Genomic DNA, 18,804 nt, shown 5'->3' with positions numbered 1-18,804 from the left:
TGTAGCCAGATTTTTTGGTATGAACTGTTACTCCTTACTTGGTACTAATCAGGTTGGTAGTTTTGTTTCTTAAAAATTTTTCAATGTGTTGAAATTATCTTTTATTTTTATTTATAAATATTAGTTGTCTATTTTTTGAGACTTTGGGAAAAAAAGTTAACTGATGACTCCATAGTGAACCTCAGAGTCAAAGCGTTCTTTGATAGACATACTTTTATCTGACAATGTGAATGTTACTTTTTTTGCATTATTATTATCGCTCAATATTTTGTTGCAGCAATCATCTGATTTCTTTTCTGAATGTATTTATCTTTGTTTGTTCTCTATGAGATTTTTGCTTCTAGTCCTTATCTTAAACATTGTTACTGTTATTAAATTTTAGGCCTTTTTAATTTTGCGAAGGCAAAAAGTGGAAACCAAATAAACACATGTATAAGTATAGAGAAAAAAAATTAAAATTTTTTTTCAATGTAAGCAGGTACTAGTTTTAGATTTATGTATGTAGTCCTAGATCATTCATTGTATGTATTTGTCCTATTTCCCTAATTAGATTGAAAGGTTCTTAAAAAGTAGAGAGCTAAAAGTAGAGATAAAATCAAGCAAAATTAAACAATTTTGTAGTCCTTCTGGCATACTGATTGGAAAATAGTGACCTCAAATACAGTTTGTGGGTAGAAGGATTTTATTTCAACATCTGTTACAGGAATATGCAAATCCTAGTCTGAAAACAAAGCAAAGTTACAAGTTCAGAGGTAAGAGTTCTGTTTATGTCAAGAATGCTGCTACTAAATTTTCATCGCTCCAGAGTTCTGTATAGTTTTAGTAACATAGCAACAGAAAAGGCAGCCTTGTGAACAAAAAGACACTAGCTCACTCTGTGCTGTGGCTACTCACAGACCATGTACCCTTTTGCAAGAAAGGGTGGGCTATTGTCATTGCAACATGGCTCTACTCAGTGCTCACCAGTTAAATGAGTGGTAATGCTGTGCAGCTGTTCAAGAAGATGAGCAGGCGCTCAGAAACCAGTTTAAAATCCACGTGTCTTTCCTACACTATATTATTCAATGAGCAACTCCTCCTGACTGAGAGTTTCCTAAGGGTAGGGAGTATCTTACTCATTATTGAATCTCCAGTGCTGAGCATAATCTTTGATACTTTATGGGTACTTGAATATCTGCATGTGAAAGAAGTTGAAAGGAACCTTAAGCTCACAGACTGTGAAGACTAGTTAGAATCCCAGTTTAACCCAGTTCAAATGAAATAAAAAATTATAATTATTGGTTGTATGAGCTTGATTTTTGTTATCTGTAAATGGGGATGATGGCAGAATTTACCACATAGGGTTACTAGGAGGACTAAATAAGTTAAAATGTATAAAGTAGTTAGAACAAGCCTGGTACTTACATGCTAAATAAATGTTGGCTACTACTATTATGTGTTATACAAACACATGTGTTATGTGTTATACAAACAAGCAACTAAAATAATTAGCTAATATTATAAAATATTTGGGACATAAAAGTTTACAGAATCTGCAAAAATACACTGTATGAATAGAAATCTCATTATATAGCAAAAATACTAAAGAATTTTAAAATATTAAGAAATAAACATGTAAATCTATGCAATAGAGATTTTGATTTTGATAATCAAATAGGACTTCAGAATAAAAAGATTATATATACTTTAACAAATTTAAATCTCATATATTTATAGTGTCACCTCAGGGGAATAAAAAGTAATACAGTGATATTAAACAAATTATATTCCAATAAAAGTTCCTACACATTTCAAAAAAGAGCCACTTCAAATTTCTGTAAAATTTAAAAGTATCTGCAAGGTTAAATTGTTTTAAAAAAGCAGATTCTGTTTTTAAAAAAGCTAAATCTATACTAATATTTACTTGTATCCTTTGTAGTATAGGAATTTAAAAACATACATAACAGTAGAAGAACAAATATAACAAATCTCCTTTGTATTCATCACCAAGCTTTAATAATTAACATTTTATCACTTGTATAATGTCTTTTAACAATAACAAAAAATAGAATTTTTTAGCCTCATATGAAAGACTGAAATGGCCAAGAGAAACTGAGTAAATTTAAGTATCAGTTATAAGAAAACAAAGCCAAGTGAAATTGGCTTATCTTATCTTTTTTTCATTCTAATAAAAATAAATAAAAATGGAATAAAGCTTTGAGAAGAACAAACACTTACTGGATGATGAGGTCGCAAATGAAAAGTATGAGGTGATACTACGGCTACAGCAAAGAAACGAAGAAATACAAAGCTGCTCACTGCAGAATATTGAACATGAGGGTCATCTGCAGGAAAAAAATGTTGATATGTCATGCACAAAACATTGAATCAAAAAACAAAGATGATAAAAGTAAAAAATATCAAAAAAAGTGAGCTAAATAGGAGAGCGATATAATTTGTCTAGCAATAATTGAGTTGATGAAATGATAGAAATAATTATGACTAAATTAAAAGAAAAACCCTATAGTAAAAGAAATAAGAAACAATAAAGAAAGTAAAACGTAAAGCTGCTAGGTTTCCAGAAATATTTTAACTTGAAAAACACTTCTTTCCTCATCTGCAAGAAGAGACTCCTAAAATTACAACAAAAATAAAAGCAGTATCTAGCACTACCTAGTGGTAACACTGAATCCCTTAAGACTAGGATATAGGATTGTCTTCACTTCCAGAGCATTTCAGTTTTCTTCTCAAAATCTTGAGAATATCAAAGGTAATGCAATAAAAACAACCAGGTGGACATTTTACTTTAAAAAGCAGTCAACATTCCTATAAAAATGTAGATAAACTGAAGACTACTTGTGGCTTTGATCATTCACCTACAGCTTTCCTTTTAGACTGGAGTCAATGCTTAACCCAACAATCAAATGGTAGAGAAGCAGATGGTAAAAGGGAAGAATCTCTAGGTGTGGTTTGAGTTTTAACTCTTGTAAGTCTTTCAATAGGTAACCATTGACAAGTCATTTAATTTGTCATTCTTTAATACTTTCTTTTCACCAGCTGCCTATTCTTATCCCACTTTACCTCCATCTTCCCAGGGTGGTAGGAAGAACAAATGAGAAAATATAAATATTTTATGGCAACAAAACAGCCGCTACTGTAGTCTACGAAGGATATGAAGACATTAATATTTAAGCAGAAAGAAAGTTAAGGATATACATTTGCATTTATAAAAAAACCATAAAGTACGTTTTAGGTCATTTATATAAACAAGAATTAAACAGCTAAAGTAGATTTACAGCCAAGATCACTCGTTAGCATATGAGTGTTTTAGAGCAGGCCAAACTCAAGTTTGAGACCCAGCTGGCCATGTCATGGATCTTGATACACTTACTCAACTTCTCCAAACCTTAGTTTATTATCTACCTAATGGAACTATTAACTACCTTACGTGGTGCTATGAAGATGAAAGTAGGAGATAATGCAGGCTGGCACTGTGCCTCTTCCCTCATGAAGTAGTCAATGGGTTATCATGATCTATTTAAAAATGTAATTTCAATAGGTACTTCACCTTTGCTCCCTTTATTTTTGTTATGAAGACTAGATTTAGTACACTTACAGGTATTTGAAGTTAACTAAATCTTTATTATAATTAGCAAAGACATTTAGATCTTAATTTATCTACGTGTTATAGAGTTCAACCACTCAGCCCTATCACTTTAGTACTGGGTAAATTTAGTAAGTGGCAGTTAACTGCACATGTGTGAACACACACTTAATAAGAATATGATAAAACAGCAACATCTCTTGAAATGACTATAGAAATAAATTTATAGTTTCATACGGCTAGCTAAGACTGATAATTTAAGTAGTTGCCTTACCTCACCAACTCCGCCCCTCATTATAGGCAGATCTAGAAAGACAGCTATAGCAAGTTTATTTACTTATCAGAGATGCATTAAAATTAGAATAATTCCAAGTATTGATGGTAACACATAGTAACTTTTTTTCTTTTTGAGACAGAGTTTCACTTTGTTGCCCTCAGTTGAGTGCCATGGTGTCACAGTTCACAGCAACCTCCAACTCCTGGGCTTAGGTGATTCTCTTGCCTCAGCCTCCCAAGTAGCAGGGACTACAGGTGCCTGCCACAATGCCCGGCTATTTTTTGTTGCAGTTTGGCCAGGGCTGGGTTTGAACCCTCCACCCTCGGTATATGGGGCTGGCACCCTACCCACTGAGTCACAGGCGCCACCCAATAACTTTTTTTTTTGAGTCTTATTCTCTCACCCGTGGTGGAGTGCCATTCCATGCATCCTCATAGCTCACAGCAACCTCAAACTCCTGGGCTCAAATAATCCTCTTGTCTCAGCCTCCCAAGTAGCTGGGACTAAAGTCATGCACCACTATGCTCAGCTAGTTTTCTTTTCTGTTTTTATCCATTTTTAGTATAGAATGAGGGTTTCACTTTTGCTCAGGGTGGTCTTGAACTCCTGAACTCAAACAATCTTGAGTCAATCACACTCAATCACACTCTTTGTGAGGATTGATTATAGGTGTGAGCTACTGCATCTGGCCTTAGATAGTGTCTCTTAATTTTTCCAACATTTCTAAGCAAAACCTGGAAATAGCTACTTTTTCAAAATTAAAGTATGCTAGTCAATGACATGTGTACTTTAGAATTTTATGTATGTTGCAGCAGAAATGTTTCTAATGTCTAAAATCATTTCTGTAAAAAACTCTCACTATCCAAATCTTAGTATTCTCTACCTATTAAATCTAGTCAATTGTATGAAACTAAAGATTCCTACTATTTGAATGCATACAACTGGAAACATCTGGTATAAATGTTTACTTCTATAATGTTACAATTGTAGCCTTTGGCGATCTTAATTTGTTCTTTGCATGAAGTTGCCATTACACTGAAATAAAGAGGAATACATGTTTTGAGATTATAAGAAAAATCTGATTTCTTATATAAAACCCAGATCCATTTTGAAAAATTAAAGACTGTATCTGTAAAGCTTAAAACATTTCACACAAACCAAATATACAGTTAATACTTATAAAAATCAAATTTAGAAAAAGAACTTTTTTTTAGTAAAACAAGGCACTTACTAGGAAATCTCTGAGTGGCAATTTGCCTAAGAGAATAAAAGATGTCACACATTACAGTGGGGCAGCTCATACTTGATTTTATAATCGTATTGAACAACTTGTCTACATAGTAGCGCAGATTCTCCTATAGGATTAAAAAAAATAAAATGAAAATTTTGACTTTCACACATCTTCAAAAGCCTTCATGAAATTCAGACTTGTTAGACATAAGAGGTAAATATGTGAATAAACCTAACAAGAAGCAACAGGGAATAAAATGATGCAAAGGGAAATCAACAAAATAAAATCCCTGGACGTACAGATACAAGGATGCTATGACACTGTAATCCACTGCAAGGAAAATTTGTGACCATAACACAATCATAGTTTTCCCAAAGGCAACTAAAATTTTTGAGTGACCAAGTCACTGTGCCACGTAAGACACAATGATCTATTTGAAATAGCCAGAATGGGGGTTGCAACTAGATATGTCCTAAATCCACTGTTGTTACTAGACCCAAAAAGAGATAAACTAGAATAAAAATAAAGAGAAACCACTGAGAAAATAACATTGTAAAAACTAGTCCTAGGAAAGGCTGCTAAAAGTAAAGACTTATATAAACAATAAATAGCACTGCTTCCCTCTATATAGTGTTATTACAACAAAGTGGGAGACCAATTTTAATATAGCTGTAAATATAATAAGGATTTACCTTATTACTTTCAACATTATCTCCCTCTTTTAATTTAATAGGATCGATTTCACAGGATTTTGAAGATTCACATATCTGGAAAATAAATAAATTTTTCAGTTAACACTCTTTTCTAAATAATTTGACAAAATAAAAACAACTAATATTTTCCTGATAATTAAAGTTAGTTATAAAAATTAAAACTGTTACAAAGTTGAAAATCCCCATCCAGAGATGCCTTAGATAATATAACTTTTTTTAAAAACTATACCAAAAAGTATTTCTCAAGTATTTGAAACTCTAGCTAAAATAGAAATCCCATAGCAAAGAAATAATTATGTATACTACAATGTGCCTTTTCGGTAAAAATTCATTGATAGAAAAGTAAATAATTTACTTCTAAAGTGTTCAGCTTTATTTTTTCAGTAACATATGAATGAATTTATCTTTCTCATCAATAGATCATTTGACAAGAGACAAACTATCATTATTGTTGGTTATTCTGTACCTCATCCAGAATAGGTTTTAATGTTACTTTCAGGTAGTGCCCTCCCACTATTTTCATCATCTCATCCAGACATCGGGTAGCCAAGGAATTGCCTCTAAAAATTGTGTTTGCATCTCTGAAATACAAATAGAAGAAAACAAGTGCAGTAAACAAAGGCTGTGAAACTAATGACATATTTCACTTTAGTCATATATATAAATTCAGTAATTTTTACCATTTATTTACTCAAAAAACTTGCATTACATTTTTTAAACTTACCAAAAGTATGTGAAAATCAGTTAAAAAAAAGAAATCATATTCATGAACTGAAAAGGTGGAACAAACATATGTGTGTATGTCTAAAACACGTGCTAACCTATAATGAGAATAGGAAGCCACTTGATTGCTTGCTATAATAAAACGTAACATGTGTGCATGTAAGAGTGACATACAGTCAGTAGGAAAAAAACTTCTGCTACAGTGTTTTATTTGTGACATGTGAGTCATTACACTAAGAAGCAGGTAAATAACAAAGGAAATTTCATCACTGAGTAAAGAAAAATCCTTCATTAATTGGTATCCTTATAGTTGGTGAATACTTTGACAAAGAACTGGCTTTTGTTACTTGCTAAGCAATTCTTTTTAGTCTACTATACTATAAGCCTGGTCAATACAGAAGAATTCAGACTAAAAAACTATTTGTCAAACTAAGGTAAAATTTCAACAACATGAAATTAATACTTAATAAAATATAACTCTTGAGAGCAGAGAGAGAGGAAGGAGGAGGGAGGCACGGGGAAACAAAGAGCAGAGAGGGAAGGAGGGAGGGGGTGGGGCCTTGGTGTGTGCCACACCTTCTGGGGGCAAGACATGATTGCAAGAGGGACTTTACCTAACCAATGCAATCAGTGTAACCTGGTTTATTGTACCCTCAATGAATCCCCAACAATAAAAATAAATAAATAAATAAAACAAAATATAACTCTTACTGTGTATCCCTCAAGTCTAATTCTGCCACAGCAGTGGCAAAAGGAACAAGTTTATCATGGTGCAGCAGCAGTCGTACGAGAGGCAAAACAGCATCATTTTTATCTCGACATATTTCACCCAAAATGTAAGCAGCTGAGGCAGATATTGGCTAGAATACAGAAAGGTAAGAAAACAAGCCCAAAAGAAATCAAGAAAACATGATTAAATGTTTGATTACTAACCTATAAAAGTAATTACAATATGTTCATTAATTAAAACTGTTACATAGAATAACATTTAATTTTTAAAATTTTCATCAGAGCTAATATTTGTAGCATATATTGGAATCATAATAAATAATAAACACATACAAATGTATTTAAGGTTTTAATAAGACTTGATACTCTGAATCTTTCCTTCATCATTTACAGAATTATTTTAGCTTTTTCGTATTAAATCATATCCTTAAGATTTTTAACATACCTGAACATCTGGTGATTTTAGCAGCAAAGTTTTCAAAGGACCATAGTACTTTGAAGGAAGCACATAGTCTTCTGTATAACATATATTTAATCGAAGAGACCCCAGGTCATCAGTTTTAGATGACTTATTACCATTGTCTCTGGGTTGTAGCAAGTACCTAAAGTAAAAATACAATCAATTCCATGAGATGGTAATGAGCACTCAGGCCAGTGAGGTAAGTAAGCAGCTAAGCTATTAAATACAGTATAATAAAAATGAAACAACAAAAAAAATCAACTTAATATCTATGGTTAGGGCACTTTGTAAGTAATAGGCTTCTAATCTTCAGAAGCTTAATATTGTTTATATATTAAGAAAACTGTAAACATTTATTTTTTTATTCAGAAAACAAAAAGTGTAAATAATACAAAAACTTTGATCTCAAAGGTGTTGAATAAGTTTGATTAGCTTGAAAGTTTAGAAAATAATAAAAGATAAAACATTTAAAATCCAGTACATTAACAAAAAAAAATATATATATGTTTGAGACAGTCTTTTACTCTGTGGTTCAGGCTATAGTGTCATGACATCCTAGCTCACAGCAACCTCAAACTCCTTGTTTTAGAGTAAATTCTGTATGTAAAAATTTGAACTTAAATCTGTAGGACCAAAATCAGAAATCTTAAAAGTTTTTCAAAAAAAGTTTTATCATGGAAATTTGAAAATATTAATATATATAAAAATAAAGAGAATAGTATATTAAATCCCCATGTGCCATTACCTATCTAGTTTTAACAACAATCAACTCAAGACTAATCTTATTTCAGCTGTATTTTCACTCATTCTCCTGTCCCACTCCCGCATTATTTTAAAGCAATTTCTAGGTATCTTATAATTTCATATATCATTCAAAAAAATTCATTATTACTCTATATATTAATTCTTGGCCTGGGACAATCAAGCATTTCTCCGGAGGGACTAGAGCTGTTCCCAGAACCCAGAATCAACATTACAGCTTATTTGTTTCAGCAAGTGCCACCTACTGACAGGGAGATCAATTTGTATGCCTTTTATAGCATTTACTGATTTGATTAATTATACAGTATGTAGATGAGAAGAAATCAGAGACAAATCTCTGAATACATGAAAAATCAGAGTGAAAGGACACCCCCAAGAGAACACAGTAACTCCTTATCAATGGAAACCAACCAAAACAAGAACACTGAAATGACTGATAAGGAATTTCAAATATAGGCAGCACCTGTAGCTCAGTGGGTAGGGCGCCAGCCACATACACCGAGGCTGGTGGGTTTGAACCTGGCCCCAGGCCAGCTAAATAGCAAAGGCAACAACAACAACAAAAACAGCCAGGCATTATGGTGGGTGCCTGCAGTCCCAGCTCCGTGGGGAGGCTGAGGCAAGAGACTCGCTTAAGCCCAAGAGTTTGAGGTTGCGGTGATGCCATGGCACTCTGTACTCAGGGCAACAGCTTGAGACTCTGTCTCAAAAAAAAAGAAAAAAAAAGAGGAATTTTGAATATAGATTGTAAGTAAACTCAATGAAATACAAGAGAAAATAGAAACTCAACACAAAGAAACCATAAAAACAACGCAGGAAATGAATAAAGAAATCATTATTTTAAAAAATCAGGCAGAGCTTCTGGAAATGAAACACAAAACTCAATGGAAAGCTTAAAGAACAGGCTAGAACAGACAGAAGAAAGAATCTCAAAGCTAGAAGACAATATCTTTGTACTAAATCGACCAAAGAGTAGAAACAGAGAAATAACAGGAACTAACAGAGCCTACAAAAAAAAATATGGGTTTATATAAAGAAGCCTAACTTAAGAATCATAGGCATCTCTTAGGGTAAAGAATAAAATACTTGAGGAAAATTTCCTTTTCTTGCTAGAAATCTGGACATCCAGGTACTAGAAGTACAACAGACTCTTGGGAGATTCATTACCAAGAGGCAGTCACCATGATATATAATCATCAGACTGGTTGAACACAAAAGAGGAACTCCTATGAACCATAAGGGGAAAGTATCAGGTAATTTACAAAGGAAAACCCATCAGACTAACTGCAGGGTTCTCAAGTGAGACCATACAAGCCAGAAGAATTGGGGACCCATTCTCAGTCTTTTTAGATAGAATAATGGCCAACCTATAATTTTGTATCTTGCAAAACTAAGTTTCTCATATAAGGGAGAAATAAAGACTTTCTCAGATAACCAAATGCTGACGAAATTTGTCAAGACCACACCTTCCCTGCAGGAAGTACTCAGATCTGCTTTATACAATCATCAGCACGATAGATACCCATCAGTATAAAACCATCCAAATGCTAAGGTTCAGAGCCCAAATACCACAATGGCTGAAAACGAAGAAGCAAACCAAAGCAATAAAGTTCTATGCAACAGAATGAGCAGAAATCCACCCCACTTATCAATTCTTTCAATGTGAATGGCTTGAACTCCCCACTGAAGAGATAGGCGGCTGAATGGATAAAAAAAATACAAGCCAAGTACCCGCCGGATTCAGAATACCCATCTAACCCCAGGGACTTATTCATACCCAAGTGGAAAGGGTGGAAAACAATAAATGTTCCATGCAAATGGAAAGCAAAAGAAAGCAAAAGTGTAGCCATTCTCATATGAAATAACAGACTTCAAATAAACAAAAGTAAACACAAAGATGGTCATTATATACTGGTAAAGGGAACAATTCAACAAGACATAACAATCCTAAATATCTATACACCTAACACAGGTGCGCCCACATCCATAATGCAAGTGCTATTTGATCTAAACAAAATGATAAACAGCAGAATTGTAATAGTTGAGGACTTCAACACACCACTGACAGAATGGGGACAGATGATCCTCCAAACAGAAAATGAGCAAAGAAACAACAGACTTAAATTAAGACTCTAGAACAAATGGGCCTCACAGATATCTACAGAACATTCTGCCCCCAAATTAATGAATATATGTTCTTTTTATCAGTTTGCAAAACATTCTCTAAGACTGATCACATTCTGGGCCACAAAACTTGCCTCAACAAATTAAAAAAAAACAAACAGAAATTATATCACATATCTTTTCCAACCACAGTAGAATAAAACTAGAAATTAACTCCAACAAAAACACTCAACTCTACAAAAAGTCACAGAAATTAAATAACCTACTGCTTAATGATTATTGGGACAAGCAAGAAATTAAAATGAAAATCCAAAGATTCTTCAAACTAAATGACAAAGGGGACACAAGTTACCAAAGTCTGTGGAATACTACAAAAGCAGTTTTAGGAGGAACATTCATAGCCTATGTCCAAAAGACAGAAAGGTCACAAATTAACAATCTAATAAACCATCTCAAGGAGTTGGAAAAGGAAGAGAAAACCAATCCCAAACACAGAAAAAATAACTAAGGTCATAGCAGAACTAAATCTAATTGATTCTAAAAGAATTATACAAAAGATTAATAAAACAAAAAGTTGGTTCTTTGAAAAGATAAACAAATTGACAGGTCTCTTACTAGATTAACCAGAAACAAAAAAGAAAGGATCCTAAAAAGCTCAATCAGAGACAGAAAAGAAATGTTACAACCAATACCATGGAAATACAAAATATCTTCTCTGAGTACTATAAAAAAATCTCCATGCACATAAACTTGAAAATGTTGAGGAAATAGATAAATTCTTGGAAACATGCCATCTCCCTAGGCTTAATCAGGAAAAAATAGAACTCCTGAACAGATCAATATCAAGAAATGAAACTGAAGCAGCAATAACAAAATCTTCCAATAACAACAAACAAAAAACTCAGACCAGATGGTTTCACAGCCATACAAAAAAGAGCTGGTACCTATGCTGCAGAAATTATTTCATAACATCAAGAAGGAACGAATCCTCCCTAAGTTGTTCTGTTGTAAGAAGTCAGTATCTCCTTGATACGGAAGCCAGAAAACAAAACGACAACAAAAAGAAAACTACAGACCAATATCCCTTATGAATACAGATGCAAAACTTCTCAATAAAGTCTTAGCAAATTGTATTCAGCTGCACATCAAAAAAATAATCCACCTTGACAGAGATGCCAGGTTTCAAGCTATACAGGACTATAGTAACCAAAACTGCATGATGCTGGCACAAGTACAAAGACATGAACAATGGATCAGAACAGAAAACTCAGATGTAAAACCCATCCTCATATTGCCATATGATCTTTGACAAAGCAGACAAAAACATACAACAGGAAGAAGAATCCCTATTCAATAAATGGTGCTGGGAAAATTGGATAGCCCATGTAGAAGACCAAAATAGGATCTACACCTCTGACTACTCACAAAAATTAATTCATGATGGATGAGATACTTGAACCCAAGGCATGAAACTAAAAAATTCTAGAAAAAAATGTTGGAAAAATTCTTATAGACATTGGCCTAGGCAAAGAATTTCCCAAAAGCAATCATAGCAATAACCAAAACAAACAAATGGGAACTGATCAAATTAAAAAGCCTCTGCTTTTCTGCCAAGGAAAAATCAGTAGAGCGAATAGATAACCTACCTACAGAATGGGAGAAAATATTTGCAGGCTATGCATCTGGAGAACTCAGGCAAATTAGCAAGAAAAAAAATCAACCCGATAAAAAGTAGGCAAAAGACATGAACTAAAACTTTTCAAAAGGAGATATACTAATGGCCAGCAAACATATGGAAAAATGCTCAACATCTCTAATCACCCAAGAAAACGCAAATCAGAACCACAATGAGACATCATCTAGAGCAGCGGTTCTCAACCTGTGGGTCGCAACCCTTTTGTAACAATGAAAATACATCCTGCATATCAGATATTTACATTATGATTCATAACAGTAGCAAAATTATAGTTATGATGTAGCAACGAAAATAATTTTATGGTTGGGGTTTACCACAACATGAGGAATTGTGTTAAAGGGTAGTGGCATTAGGAGGCATTAGCAAGGTTGAGAATCACTGATGTAGAGAATGACTTCTATAAAAAATTCCCCAATGAATGTTACCATGGATGTGAAAAGACAGGAATACTTAGGCATGGCTGGAGGCACTGCCAACTAGCACAACCTCTACGGAAAGTAGTTATGGAGATTCCTCAAAGAACTAAAAGGAGACTTACCATCTGATCCAGCAATCTCACTACTGGGTATTTACCCAAAGGGAAAAAAGACATTTTATTAAAAAGACACCTGCAATAGAATATTTACCAAACCACAATTCACAATTGCAAAGATGTGGAAACATAAACACCCATTAATACATGAGGGATTAATAAAATGTGGTATACCATGAAGTACTACTCAACCATAAAAAATAGTGAACTAGCTGGGCATGGTGGCTCATACCTGTAATCCCAGTACTTGGGAGGCTGAGGCAGGTGGATTGCCTGAGCTCATAAGTTCAAGACCAATCTGAGTAAGAGCAGGACCCTGCCTCTAAAAAAATAGCCGGGTGCAGTGGCGGGCGCCTGTAGTCTTAGCTACTTGGGAGGTTGAGGCAATAGAATTGCTTGAAGCCAAAAGTTTGGGGTTGCTGTGAGCTAAAACGCCATAACATTCTACCAAGGGTGACCAAGCAAGACTCTGTCTCAAAAAGGAAAAATAAATGGCATTAAGTTTTTCTCATATATATATTTTTTTCACTTATAATTAGACAAGCATAAGAGCAGTCATGCTCTCAAAGAGTTAGCAATTTTGGCAGCCCCTTAATAGAAAAAAATTAGCATTTGGAAAATTTTAACCATAAACTACAATTACAGTAGAATCTCCATAGTTGACCACCTCCCTACATTGGCTACTTCTTTAAGTTGACCTAATTTTCATAGACCAGACATGCACCACATGTACATATCAGTACAGTAGGACTAGTTCCTTATGCTGACCTCCTTTGTATGTTGAGTAGTTTGTTACAGTTGACTACAGTTTGGTAGTCAACTTACAAAGGTTCTAAATATTTGTATATAATGCTCCATCAAGCTATTCAGAGGCAGCTCTACTAATCCTTGAGTGTTATTTTTGGTTCCTTAAAGGTAGCCATTATCAATAGATTTTTTTTTTTTTTTTTTTTTTTGTAGAGACAGAGTTTCACTTTATGGCCCTCAGTAGAGTGCCGTGGCCTCACACAGCTCACAGCAACCTCCAACTCCTGAGCTTAAGCGATTCTCTTGTCTCAGCCTCTCGAGTAGCTGGGACTACAGGCGCCCACCACAACGCCCGGCTATTTTTTGGTTGCAGTTCAGCCGGGGCTGGGTTTGAACCCGCCACCCTCGGTATATGGGGCCGGCGCCTTACCGACTGAGCCACAGGCGCCGCCCATCAATAGATTTTTTTTTTTACTAAAGACTTGTTACATTAAAAAATTCAAATAGATAGTGAAAAGATACATTAAAACTATGAGACAAAAAAAAAAAAGAAAGAAAATGTTTGGGGACAAAAGGTGTCAAAATTAACAAGCTAGAAAACCAAATCATCTTCAGTAAAATATTAATCTAGTTTTAAATCATGCATAAAGTGCTTATGTTGAAGAAAGCCAACCATTTATTTTATTTATTATTTGAATATCACTTTCAAAAGTAAAAATTACAACATGAAAAATATCTGTTTTCTTTTTTTAAGTCTATTTTTACCTTTTGGATCATTTAGGGCAGTGGTTCTCAACCTGTGGGTCGCGACCCCTTTATAACAATGAAAATACATCCTGCGTATCAGATATTTACATTACGATTCACAACAGTAGCAAAATTACAGTAATGAAGTTATGAAGTACGGTTTCATAACAGTAGTATGAAAATAATTTTATGGTTGGGGGTCACTACAACATGAGGAACTGTATTAAAGGGTCACGGCATTAGGAAGGTTGAGAATCACTGATTTAGGGGAATTACTGTACCAATTTGTAAAATTACACAAAGGTAAATACATTAAGTTTTCTAACACTGAGTTAACTGGTGAAGTGAGATTGAACTGGATTATTCCTAAGATCATTTATAACATTTCAAATAATGAAATATTATGCAAAAATTATGCAGGAATTCTGTATTAACATGGAATAATTCTATATTGATATGGAATAATGGTGATGACAGTGGCGATAATTATAACAATGATAGCACAAGTTACACCCACTAACACAGTACTTCCAGTGGACTTTATATTAACTCAAGCCATCCTTTATCAACTTCAGGAGGCAGGCATTACTTGTATCATTCCCATTTTATAGGTAAAGAAAGCTAGAAGCAAAAAGGTTGAATAAGTTGTCCATGGTCACATAGGTAGTTAATGGCAGACAGGGGATTTGAACCAAGGTAGTAATTAATCACTACCAAGAGTCAACCAATATTATAGAAGTTCTATTACATCAAGTGAAAAAAGCAAGGCGTAGAGCAGTATACAGTATATGTGTCTATTTGTGTAAAGAAGAAGGGAAAGTTATATATGTACTTTCCTGTATGTACAGAAAATATTTTCAGAAACTCAAAATGAGTACATGTCTCAGAAGAGGGAAACTGAGTAGCTAGGGGACAGATTTTTATCTTTGACCCATGAACCATGGAAGTATATTACCTATTCAAAACATCAAATAAAATTCTATTATCTACATAGGTTAAAGTAAAAATAAGCTTATATCAACACTAACAAGATAACTAATATTTGACAGAAGCATCAGAATAAAACATACATCAGTACTAATGAACTAAACAGCTGAGAATGGAATGGGAAGTTACTGAATCCTCATGCTATAATTTGAGAATACAATTAAATTTGAACCATTAAAAATCGTTTTTAGAAGACTATAAAAGATAAATACCAAGGAAGTTATGCAAAAAGGAAAAAAAACTGACATTTTTCAAACAGAATTATTTTTTCCTAATATCAAAATTAGAAACAATATGCCTGAAATCCTGAGGGTAAATAAATCTTAAGTTTTCATGTAGTTACTATGAATCCCACAAGGGGATGCTATAGCTCTATAATTGAGGAAGTAGGCTAAAAGTTGTATTTTCATTCTAAAAGGAAATGGCATTCAGATTTTCTATTTCCTTACATCTATGGAGGTATAAATAAATTAGCAGATGTTTATATTTCTCTGTATAATTCTAGCACTTAAAAATGTCTATACTATTGGCAATAAAATGCCCTATTAATAAAGTTAATTTGTTTTTAATGAAGTATTCTGGTTGTTAAGTTGCACAAAGTTTCACCAAATTTGGAAAAGATATCTGGAGATAGTCTTATTTAAAATACAAACATCCACAGTTCTTCCCACAGCTCCTGAAAAGTGTTATTACCTAAATATTGACCCTGGGAGGTGCAATAACTCATTTTTCTCTTCTGTACTGAGCAGCATGACACACAATTTTACAAACTTGACAAAGTGAGTTTGGAAATTTTCATTTTAAAATGTATGCTATTTTATGGAAGGTAGAAGATAGGGTGTATTGGGAAGTTGATGGGCCCTAAATGTTCATCAATTTTTTAATTTTCTTCTACTCCATGGATGCATTTTAGAACTTATAAAATACAAAACAACAACCATCATAAAGATTAATAAATCTTACATACATATGCATTAGGGAGTAGTAAAAATAAAACAAAAATTTTGAGAACCTAAAAATCGTCTATAAGGGATAACTGCTTGAGGATGAAAGAGTTTAAAATGAAGTTTGGCTAATCAGGAGAGGCAGACTCTTTTAAGGACAAACAAGACTGTCCATTAAGTGTCCATAAGAAACACTCCTCTTGTAGGTAGCAGAAATTGGGTTCTAAAAAGTGATCCTAACTTAGCACTCTGGGAGGCCAGGGATTGCCTGAGCTCACAGGTTCGAGCCCAGCCTGAGCCAAAGTGAGACCCCCATCTCTAAAAATAGCTGGGTGTTGTGGCAGGTGCCTGTAGTCCCAGCTACTTGGGAGACTGAGGCAAGGGAATCATTTGAACCCCAGAGTTTGAGGTTGCTATGAGCTATGATGCCACAGCACTCTACTGAGGGCAACAAAGTGAGACTCTGTCAAAAAAGAAATAAAAGGAGTCTGTGTGCTCCAGGCGCAGCTCTCCTTGCCACTATCCTCCCCCAACCCCCCCCCCGCGCCCACCCCCCACATCCTGTGGTGGCTATCTGTTCGGCAAGATGTTGTTGTAGCAGGATATATGAATAATTGGCTCATAGAAAATGAAGAAATCACTTCTTGGGCGGGTGTGGTGGCTCACACCTTTTGGCACTCCAGAAGGCTAAGGTGGGAGGATCCCTTGAGCTGAGGAGCTCAAGACCAGACTGAACAAGAGTGAAACCCTGTCTCTACTAAAAATAGAAAAAAGTAGCCAGGCACTGTGGCGGGTGCCTGTAGTCCCAGCTACTTGGGAGGCTGAGGCAGGAGGATTGCTTGAGCCTGAGTTCGAGACTGCTGTGAGCTATAAGGCCAACTGCGTGAAACTCTTGTTTCAAAAAAAAAAAAAAAGAAAGAGAGAGAGACAGAGAGACAGAGAGACAGAGAGAGCAAGAGAGAAGGGAGGGAGGGAAACCACTTAGTATGTAATGACAGCTCATAAACATAGACAGAATAACTGGTGGGCCATCGTGGCCTTGCCTATTAAGATAGGCAGACTATATGAAGAGACAGTTTATAGAAAGTGAGATGCAGATCCCTAGCAATCACTTAAAAAAAGAGTCAGCATGATGGATACTCTTATATTGTTGGTGGCATGTGAATCGGAACAACCATTCTGGGAAGTTATTTAGCAATATGTATCAAGAGCCTTAAAAAGTTCGTAACTGGGAGCATGAGCTTTGCAGTCAGATCAAACCAGGTTAAATTTTGGCTCCGGTCTCATGGCTTTGAGCATGTTCCTCTACTTATTTGTGCTTCAGTTTTGTCATGTGTGAAATGGAAATGTATCTCCTCTGTGGTACTGTTGTGAAAATTCAGTGCAGTAACACGTCCAAAAAATGCTTGTATCATGGGAAGTACTCAAGAAATGAGATTGTTGTAGCAATTCTGAATAGCTATTAAGAAACAAGGTCAAAGATTAATGTGCAAAAGTATTTACTATAGTATCATTTAAAATAAAGGAAACTTGAAAAAAGAAACCCTAAATGTGGAACAAGGGAAAATAAGTAAATCATGGTTTATTCAAACAATGGGATATTGTGCTTCCATTAAAACAAACAAACAAACAAACAAAAAAAAAACATCTTTACCAAGCTGTCTTAATTATGTGAAAAATCTTTTTGAAACAATTCCTACAAAGTAAAATAGAAACAAGATTTATAACAATATCTCAACTTTGTAAAACAAAACAAATAAGGTTAAATCACTGGCTAGTAAGGTAATGGTGATTTTATTTATTTATTTATTTTTTAGAAATAGAGTCTTACTTTATCACCTTCAGTAGAGTGCTGTAGCGTCATAGCTCACAGCAACCTCTAACTCCTGGGCTTAGGCGATTCTCTTGCATCAGCTTCCCAAGTAGCTGTGACTACAGGTGCCTGCCACAACGCCTGGCTATTTTTTGTTGCAGTTTGGCCGGGGCTGGGTTCAAACCCACCACACTCAGTATATGGGGCCGGTGCCCTAAGCACTGAGCCATAGGCGCCGCCCAAGGTAATGGTGATTTTTAATTGCCTTTTTGCTTACCTAAATAGAAATACATACACGATCATGATAGGAATGCTTCCCAATTAATACTTTTTGAAATACTTTTAAATACATGGAAATAAATCTTAGAAGTATACACACACAAAAAAAAATAAATGAAAAATAAAAAGTGGTCCTTAGGGCTGGGCCTGGTGGCTCATGCCTGTAATCCTAGCACTCTGGGGGGCCGAGGCAGGTGGATTGCTTGAGCTCAGAAGTTCAAGACCAGCCTAAGCAAGATAGAGACCCCATCTCTACTAAAAATAGAAAAACTAGCCAGGCATGTTGGCAGGCACTTATAATAGCTAGGGCTACTCAGGAGGCTAAATAGCAAGAGGATTGCTTGAGCCCAAGAATTTGAGATTACTGAGATCTAGGCTGATGCCATGGCAATCTACTCAGTTTGAGTCTTAAACTGGGTAGAGTGAGACTCTATCTCAAAAGTAAATTAAAAAAAAT

General features: G+C 34.7%; 1 protein-coding gene across 3 annotated transcripts in view; it reads right to left on the bottom strand.

Moving 5' to 3' along the window:
- Nucleotides 1–18,804, bottom strand: part of RASA2 (RAS p21 protein activator 2) — a 118,717-nt gene that overhangs the window by 34,657 nt on the left and 65,256 nt on the right. For all 3 annotated transcript variants that reach the window (XM_053598689.1, XM_053598690.1, XM_053598691.1), the window contains exons 10-15: nt 7,702–7,858; nt 7,239–7,387; nt 6,271–6,385; nt 5,784–5,858; nt 5,092–5,215; nt 2,218–2,324 (exon numbers count right to left, since the gene is read on the bottom strand). In XM_053598689.1, coding sequence (XP_053454664.1) covers nt 2,218–2,324; nt 5,092–5,215; nt 5,784–5,858; nt 6,271–6,385; nt 7,239–7,387; nt 7,702–7,858 — 727 coding nt within the window. The remainder of the gene's footprint in view (nt 1–2,217; nt 2,325–5,091; nt 5,216–5,783; nt 5,859–6,270; nt 6,386–7,238; nt 7,388–7,701; nt 7,859–18,804) is intronic.

The sequence above is a fragment of the Nycticebus coucang genome, chromosome 8 (assembly GCF_027406575.1).
Source record: "Nycticebus coucang isolate mNycCou1 chromosome 8, mNycCou1.pri, whole genome shotgun sequence".
Lineage (NCBI taxonomy): Eukaryota > Metazoa > Chordata > Mammalia > Primates > Lorisidae > Nycticebus > Nycticebus coucang.
Note: the sequence above shows the minus strand (reverse complement) of the source record. Positions and strands in the feature narration are given on the sequence as shown.